This window comes from Emiliania huxleyi (assembly GCF_000372725.1).
Source record: "Emiliania huxleyi CCMP1516 unplaced genomic scaffold EMIHUscaffold_81, whole genome shotgun sequence".
NCBI classification, from domain to species: Eukaryota; Haptophyta; order Isochrysidales; family Noelaerhabdaceae; genus Emiliania; species Emiliania huxleyi.
In genome coordinates, this window is record NW_005195940.1 from 386,497 (window position 1) to 395,311 (window position 8,815).

At 65.6% G+C, this 8,815-nt stretch overlaps 2 protein-coding genes across 2 annotated transcripts in view; both read right to left on the reverse strand.

Annotated features, from left to right (window-relative positions):
• Nucleotides 1-2,668: 2,668 nt before the first annotated feature.
• Nucleotides 2,669-4,614, reverse strand: EMIHUDRAFT_106724 (hypothetical protein; the record flags this gene model as incomplete). Its single annotated transcript, XM_005759166.1, has 3 exons — nt 2,669-3,211; nt 3,290-3,745; nt 4,081-4,614. The coding sequence occupies 3 exons, from the start codon at nt 4,612-4,614 to the stop codon at nt 2,669-2,671; spliced, it is 1,533 nt and encodes a 510-aa protein (XP_005759223.1).
• A 3,278-nt stretch (nt 4,615-7,892) lies between these two features.
• Nucleotides 7,893-8,815, reverse strand: part of EMIHUDRAFT_465828 (fumarate reductase) — a 7,661-nt gene continuing 6,738 nt past the window's right edge. Inside the window, exons 21-22 of the mRNA XM_005759167.1 lie at nt 8,393-8,527; nt 7,893-8,320 (exon numbers count right to left, since the gene is read on the reverse strand). Coding sequence (XP_005759224.1) covers nt 8,243-8,320; nt 8,393-8,527 — 213 coding nt within the window. The 3' untranslated portion in view covers nt 7,893-8,242. The remainder of the gene's footprint in view (nt 8,321-8,392; nt 8,528-8,815) is intronic.

Here is an 8,815-nt window from a genome sequence, read left to right on the forward strand (position 1 = left end):
GGAAGCGCCTGCACAAAGACGCCGCGCAGGTGGCGGCTTCCCCCCTCCACGACCTCGATCACGCGCGCCGGGACAGGCTCAAAGCCGGAGCGTATCGCCGTCCCGCTCAGCCAATTGCGCTCCACAGCCTCCTCCGCCTCCAGGCCGTGCACACACTCCACCTCGTGCGCCTCCACCTCGTCGCGCGAGGCCGACTCGAACCCGCACCTGGCGGGGGGCGGGTGCTGAGCCTGCTGCGAAGATGAGGCGGCGGCGGGCCGCGGCTAGACGGCACCCGTGCTCGCACTCCAACTCGTTGCCCTCCCCGCCAGCGCCGCCGCCTTTGCTCGTCCACGAGCTCGCTGCCCCCTCGCCCCACTCGTCGTTCTGGCCGAGGCGCTGCGCCGGGCAGCGAGGCCGGCCGGACGCCTGCTGGCCGCTATACGACTGCTGGCCGCTATACGACTGCTGGCCGCTCTCGCTGCCTGCGTCGCCAATCGCCTTGCGCGCGCCTGCAAGGGACTGGAATCGCTCGCCGCCTGGGCTGACAGCCCGGTAGTGGCCGCTGCCCTTGGCGTAGACCAGCCAGCCCGCCGGCAGCCCCCTTTCGGCCGCCAAAGCCGCCGCCGCCGCCGCCTCCGGGGCGTCGCCGCCGCCGCGGCTGCTACTGCTTGCGGCGGCGGCCGGCGCGGCGGCGCCCGACGCGTCGCTCATCGCATCGACGTCGATCGGGTCTTCGTTGGCGCCTGCCCCGCCTGTAGCCCCGCTGCCTCCAGCGGCTCCGCTCCCACCACCGCCGCCGCCCCGGCCAGGCCGCGAGAACCGCGAGGAGCGCTGCCGCTTCGCCTCCCTCTCCCCCTCGCCGCTGTGCTCCAGAAAGCGAAGCTCCGCGGGCTTGAGCTGGTCGAGCCAGCGCATCGCCGGCCTATCGAGCCAGCCCACGCCCGGCACGTCGACCGTGAGCGTGACCTCGTAGACGACGCTCGAGCGGCCCTTGAGCAGTTGTGCCACGTCCTTGACCTTGGCCTCATAGCTGTCCGCTTCTCCGACTGCGACCGATTGCATGTTCATCGACTGCGACCACAGCGTATAGGGCTCGGAGGGGGAGTACATGTATCGGTCGCCCTTTCGCGGCGGCGGGGCGGGCTCGTCACGCTGCGCCGGCGGCGTGTTGTTCGGCGGCGACTTCGACAACGGCAGGCTGGCGGTGGCGCCGCCCCCGCTCGTCGCTGCGCGCGGCGGCAGCGGTGCGGTCTCTCCCACCTCCGCCTCACCCTCTGCCGCGAGCCGCTCGTCCGGCGCGCGCTGCGCCTCCGCCTCCGCCTCCGACCCCTCCTCCTCCGCTGCCTCCGCCGCCTCCGCCTCCATCTCCTCTGCGCCCACCGCCGCCTCCGCCGCCGCCGCCGCCGCAGCCAGCGCCGCCTCCGCCTCCATCTCCTCCGCGCCCACCGCCGCCTCCGCCTCCATCTCCTCCGCTCCCACTGCCGCCTCCGCCGCCGCCGCCGCCGCAGCCAGCGCCTCCTCCTCCATTGGCTCCACCCCTGCGGACGGCGCCCCCTCGCCCTCCATCGTCGCATCGGTGGGCGGAGCGGCGCCCGCCGCGTCTGCCGCCGGCGACGCAGCGTGCTTGGCGGCCTCCTCTGCCACGTGCTCCGCCGCGTGCTCCGCCGGCGCGGTCTCCTCCATCGCGCTCGCACCCGGCTGCCCCTCCGGCGCCTCCTCCGGAGCCTGCACCGGCGCAGCCTCCCCGCTCGCCGCCTGCCCACCCGCAGCGCCGTCAAACGGCACGTAGCCGGAGGTCGCGGTGCCGCCTTCCGAGAAGCGGGCGGAGAACGTCAGCCGCTCCTCGCCCTCCTCGCCGTTTTTCGGCTCGTCGCTCGTAGATGCTCCGCTCATCTCAGCAAGCGACATCGAAAGCACAGGCTGTCAAGCGACCCTTCGCTTTGGCGCTCACCTGCTGTGGGCTCCGTGAATAAGCTCTAGCAGTGAATAAGCACCCACCTGGGGGCGACAGGGAGGATGTGGCCTTGAGTTATGTGTACGCCAACTCAGGGTGTGTGGCAGCCAGCTGGCTGTGTGTCTTGTGAGCCTGTTTGTGTCTGTGTGTCGCTCGTGCGTGTCGTCATCATCTGTAGTCTAGCGTCCACCCATAGCCATACGCATACCGCGTTGGCAATGTCCAGTCCGAGCCTGGCTGTTCTTCACCTTTCTACCTACCTACCTACACACCTAACCTAACCTAACCCTGAACCTGGCGAGGTACTTCCAGCCTGCTGTGGGAACAGGCAACAGCGGCTGAACGCTGCTCGCCAAGGCTCGCCCCAGCATCTCGGGTTCCCTCGCCGCCCCCCCGGGCAAGGGGGGGGGACCCCGTGAGGCGTGGGAGTGCCTTGCCACCTCGCCAGCCCTGAAGCTGAACCCTCGCGTCGTTCTCCCGTCTGCGACGGTGTATCATTCACTTTATGCCACCGTTTGCAAATCCGGATATGCAACGGTGGCATAAAGTGAATGATACACCGAAGTGAATGATACACCGTCGCACCGTCTATGGTCTAACGACAGGAAACAAACCATCTCCGCCGGCCCACCCGCCAGAGACCCCGGGTTTCCTCAGAACCCGAAAAGATGACGCCGGGGCGCAGATCTCTCTCAGGTCCTTCCGCGCTCGCAAAAGGCGGCGCGGCGAGGGTCACCTCACCTTGGAGAGCTCCCACACGCTTGAGTTGCGCTTGGTGTCGAAAAAGTACCACCGCTTGTTCGACTTGCTCCACACCACCAGCCAGTTGGCGGGCAGCGCCACCGCCGGCTTGACGGACCCGTCGACCATCGCAGCCTCGGGCAAGTTGGCCAGCGGCGCACCCGCCGCCGGCCCCCCGCCTCCGCCAGCCGCCGCCCCGCCCGCCGCCGCCGCCCCGCCGCCCGCCCCACCGCTGATCTCGTCCCGCCCGCGCTTCCGGCTCTCTCCCGCAGGGCCCTGCTCGCCGCTGGCGCCGCCGCCGCCGCCAAAGCCGCCGCCAAAGCCGCCGCCGTCGCCGCCGCCAAAGCCGCCGCTGCCGCCAAAGCCGCCTCCGAAGCTGGGCACCGCGGGCTTGGCCACCAGCGGCCGCGTCGCGATTCTGTGCCAGTGCGGCGGCTGCGGCGGCGACCACGTCGCCGGCGACGGCACCGCTGACTCGAACCGCTGCCAGAGCGCCTCGAGCAGCGGCGGCGAGTAGACTCCGGGGGGTCGCGCCTGATTCGCGCGGGGCGGGCCCGTCCTGTGCGTTGCACCTGGGAGGGCGGGGAGGGACGGGGCGGGGCGTCGCGCCACGGCAAACGCGTCGAGGGCCTTTGCGAGCGAGGCGTGCTGCGCGAGGTACGACACAATCATGAAGCCGGTCGTGTTGACGCCGGAGAGGCAGTGGACGGCGACGTGGAGCTTGGCGTTCCGCGCCTCCTTCCAAAACCCGCCCACCAGGCCCACAAACTCCTTCACGCTCGCCTCGCTCGGCACGACCTCCACGAGTGGTGCTCCGAGGCTGCCGGCGGGCGCGACCTCGAGGCTCTCGTAGCGCACGTCCCAGTCGTCCCAGTCGTCGGTGGCGTAGAGGCGACGCCCGCTCGCGGAGGCCGCCATCAGGTCGACACAGAGCCCGACCGAACGCCCCTGCTGCGTCTGCCGCTCCACAAACATCGACGGCGAAAAGGCGTGCTCCGGTTCGACCATGTCGGCAACGGGGCACTTGATCGGGATGAATCCGGCGCACGGCTTGCCAGTGCGAGGCACCTCGCACCAGTCGAAGGACGGGCGGGGCGCGTCCATCGGCGGAGCTGCAGCAGCAGCGCCAAAAATGGAAAAAAATTCGCGCTCTCAAAAAAAAATAAAAAACAAAAAAGCTGTGTGTGGGTGCGCATTCGCAGGGAGGGGGCCGTGGCTCCGTGCACGTATGGTACTACCTAGACAAGGTCTCAAAAACAGACCACGGGGAATGGATGGATTTCAGCCTTGTGCCTTGGCGTTTTAGCTCTTGGGGATTTTGATCAAGACTGATTGAATCTGGCGTCACAAGATCTCAAACTAACGAGTGGGTGAATGTCAAAATCCCATCACCGCAGTGCAACGCCCGAGCCAGATCGCCCAGAAATCTTCCCGGGCGGAGGCAGGTATCGGCTCCGCAGGCGCTTCCCGATGGCGGCATCGAGCATGGGTGCCCAAAACAGAGCCGCAGCGAAGCCGTGGTAGTAGAAGCCGTTTGGGAAGAGGCCGTCCAGCGCTGCGAACCTCACGCATCCGACCGCGAGCAGCGTGTGGATCCCACCAAACATGGTGCAGCCGTGTCGCGTGGCTGCCTCGCGTGCACTCAGTGCGACCAGCGCAGACGTGCCCACGCAGAGCAAGGCGGAGCCGAAGAAGGTGCAAATGGCCACCGCCGGGTCGGCCGAACCGTGGAGCATATCCTCCATCCACGCCGTGTTGTAGTCGACGAGCGGCGCGATGTTTATGCACGGCGAGATAACGCCGAGAGCCGTCGCAATGATTTTTAGGCCCGCAAAAATCTCAACGGTGGTCAGCGCGAGCGCTATTGTCCAAAGTGGTGGGAGGCGCTTGCAAATTTGCCGTGTCGACCAACGCTCGACGGACTTGCTGATGGACATTTACCAAGCGATGCCTCGCAAGGCGCGCGATTTCCTCACCGGTGAGAAAAAGAAAAGAACGCGTGCGAGCTGTTTGGCGTCATCGTGTGTGCCTTCGCTTGTTCCTATTAACAACGAAGTCTAGCTCAAAAGAAAAGAATTTTCCTGTGTGGTTTTTTTTGTCCCAAAGGCCTTTTTAGGCACAAGAAAAAATACGCGGCTCGCATGGCGTTCGCCTCCTTGCTGAGGAATCCTCATCTGGTGGGGACGGAAATTTCTTGGCCCACCCACACTCTCACCATACATCAAAATCGTGAAAAACGAACGACGGTCCGGCTGCGCAGCTTCTCCCTGAGCTCTAGCCTGAGCTCTATCAACAGTCAGACAAACGACTGGGCCACAAGCGCGGTATGGGTGGACGCCCCCTGTGTGCTGTGTGTGTGGACGCTCTAAACTTCGTTACGAGGGAATGGGCCGAGGTCTGAAGCTCACCCATTGAGGAAGTGAGAACTGCTCGGCCCACCCCTGATCCTGCTGAACAAGCTCCTCTTGTAGCTCGATCGGTCACACCGCCATCACCGTCGAGGAGAGGGGGGACGACACTGCTTCGGCAGCGTGCATCTCGATCCCGTACCGTGTTTGTTATGACCCCCCCCAGTGAACAATCCAGTGAGTGAGGGAGGGCGAGACGATCGAGGGGTCCCGTACCACGCGGAATGGACCCTATCCAGTGCTCAAGTGCTCAAGGGAATGGGCCCTATCGGAATCGACCCTGTCCGTGCTCAAGTGCTCAACGTGTTTTAGTCACAGCGGCAGCTACAAAAGGGACGGACGGTCGTTGGCTCCCCGCCCGGCTCACCGCTGTCGCAAGAATGGGCAATCCGATACGTGGTCTCCTCGTCCTGCTGCTACCGCTCCTTGCTGATGGCGGGGACGCCAGTGCTGATTTACTCGGTGCACACGGAGGCATCGCCCCCAGCATCGCCCAACAGGCTATCAACGCTGCCGATCTCGCGACCAAGGCTGCAGACCTCGCGACTGCCAACGCTCTTGTTGCTCGCAACCTCGTCGGCCTCGCGGGCCAGACGGTGCAGAGGACATCCCAGGCGGTGAACAACAACATTCCAGGCAACGTCCCCATTGGAATGCCGAATGTCGGCGTCAGCAACACCAACCTCTACTCCAGCGAGAACCACACAGAGCCCGTGCTGCTGGAGGAGTATCCGCATGTGTGGCACCAGCTGCCGCAGAGGGCGATAGGCTACAAGCACAGGAGGGGATCTGCGTCTTACTCGACCAGTCGCAATACCTTTATGCAGATGCTTATGATCTGCACAATGGAGAATGGGAATGCCGAGAGCCAGTCTCCTGAAGAGAAGGGGATGCAGCTTCTTCCCATGCCAACGATGGGGACAATCCTCTTTCCGATGCAGGTAGAAAACAGATAGAACTGTCTGACCAGTGGCGGCGGGATGCAAGCGAGACGGTCACCACCACAGACACACAGACAAGACTCAGCCAGCGGGGAACGCCACACACACCTGACTGAGCGTTCCGCACTCCGCCACGCATGGCCGCGTTCCACCGAACAGGTCATGATGACGGGCAGCTCGGGGTTTGAGGAGGCGGTCTGCACGTTTGACTTTGAGATCATGCGCCCGTCGTACCTGGTGATGCTCTGCATCGCGTCCATTGGCGGGCTGTGCTTTGTACGCCCCCCCCCCCCCCCCGCAGTCGCACGCTTTCTTCGCCCACTGTCGCTGTCTTGCGCTCACCCGATGAGATGCCGCCCGCAGGTGATCATCTACCCGCCTCGCGCCTACCTGCGCTCCATGGACCTCTTCCTCGCCAAGCGTCTCTCGCTGGGCGGAAAGGTGTTCGTCGAAACCAAGGTGGACACGATGGTTTGACGATCTCTGGTTTGACGATCTCTAAGCGCTTAGGGGTTCAAGCAAGGCTCTTGCCAGCTCATCCCGACCTCAGCGAAACTGGCTGGAGCTGTGGCGTCGACCCCAAGGCAGCAGCAAGTACTGCTTTCGCGCGTGCGGCATACCGCCGTGATAGGTCCTCTCGCACGATGTGCTCGAGCGCCGGTGACTAGGAGTTGCACGAGCCGACAGCCTCTCCGCATCGTATCAAGCAGGCTGAGGACGACGTGAGGAAGACGTGGCACGTGCCCTCGCGCGGCGCAGGAGGGTTCGCGGGAGGCCGCGGGCGAGGCGTGCCCTCGTGAGAAAGCGACACAGCTGATTGATGCAGTCGATGGGCATCCCGAGTCGATGGGCATCCCGACTTGGCTCGCTCAGGAGGAGGAGCTTTGCACGTGTGTTATGAGTGCCGAACAAGCTACCAGGCGCGGGCCCCCGCCGCAATGCGACGGCCGCACACAACCACACCCAAACACTTTGATAATTTTGCAGGCTCGTTGTGCGAGTATATGGGACACGATGTCTCAAATATGAGGGGTTTTGACTCCTACCGGCTCCTGACGCTACCCCTGGCAGCTCTAATGACCAGGATCAGTAGTGTTGTGATAGAGACTGCCCATACTAGCGCAGGAGCTGCCACACTCGCCCGGATCGTCCCCTTCTGGGGCCGGTTCCGCAGCCCGCGAGAGCCGACAGCGGGGCCGTGCCGCGGGTGCCTACTGCCGAGTGCCACAAACACTGCGCCGTCCCGCCATCACCTACAGGCTGTCTTGTGTGATGGTTGGGATGTCCAAACGCCACCATCTTGGCTCTTGCGACCTCAAACCCGCGAGCTGTATGGGTGGTCCTGACGTCGACAGACGCCCGAGGACCACGGTGAAGCTGAGCCGGAACGAGTCGATAAGTCTCGTCTGAGCCCGTGGCGGTCGCCGGCTGAGTTGCCGTGCACGGGCCGGTACCTCAGGCGTCACCTCCGCAGCCTCAGATCTCACACTCCACCACCTCCGCCAGGACGCCGTCGGTGGCACGCTCGGCGGCGAGTTTGTGGCAGCCCCACAGCGAGCGCGGCGTCGAGCCTAATCGGTCTGGTCGGTCGGCCGCACTCACCGGGTGCCAGGGAGTGCGGCCGACACTCGAGCGGTGCTTCCTGGCAGCGCGCGCCGGCTGTGGGGCTGCCACAAACTCGAGACACGCTTTTTTGCGACATTTTCGACGCTTTTGTCCCATATACTCGCACAACAAGCCTGCAGAATTGCGCGTCACCTCTCACGGTCTCACACTCAGGGGCTCACAGGGGGTCGAGCGGGGACACGACAGTGCAGAGTGGAGAGTGCTCCGGTGCTCGCTCTTACTCTAACGCCTCTGTCTGTCTGTTAGTCTAAGATTTATTATAACTTCCAAAGGCCTAGAGGCGGGCGCCCCGCGGACGTGCACGAGACGTGAGGAGCGAGCCCGCCCCCCACCTCTCCCGCAAGACCGGGGGGTATCTGTGAGAAGTGAACCCACACCCGCAACCACGCAACACACACACGTCGGCCATCGCCGTTCTCTACACCGCCGAAACAACGCGTCCCTAAAGTGCCTACGGCTCTACTGCCACACGCATCACCGGCTGCACGGCTCGCGGCTCGAGGGGGTGGCTCGCCCCACGAAAAGCTGACCCCCGAGGAGGAGGCCCGCACCGCCCTCCTCCTCCCGCGCCGCCGCCCACACGCGGCGCCTCACGCCTCGAGCCTGCCGATGAGCACGTCGTCGAACTCGCTGAGCATCGCCTCGTTGTGGATGTGCTCAAAGGCGACCTGCGTGGGTCACACCGGCAGCCGTGAGCGGGCGCCGCTCACATCGCGGGCCTCACCGCGCATGTGGCGGACCGTCCCATCCGCGCCGCCCAAATCGCTGATGGAGGTTGGGCCGGCAGGGTGCTCGTCGAGGAAGGAGGCGAAGTCGTACACGCGCCCGTACAGCCCCACCCAACACGGCTCCCCCTCGCCGCACCCGCCGTGCGCCTACTCCTCACCGCGGCCTCACCTCACCTCGGCCAACCTCGGCTCATCTCTCGCCGCAACCGCCGCGCCGCCTTGAGCTCCGAAGCGCTCACCGCCCGCGGCTCGGACGCCGCACCGCCGCCGTCCGACGGCGCAGCGAAGTCGGCGGCGGCGGCGGCGGGAGAAGCGACGGACGCCGGAGCGGCCACGGCGGCGGCGGCGGGAGCGGACGCGGCGGCGGTCGAGGCGGCGTCGCGCGCTCGCCGCGCCTCGGCCGCCTTGGCGGCGAGCTTGTTGCCGACGATGGAC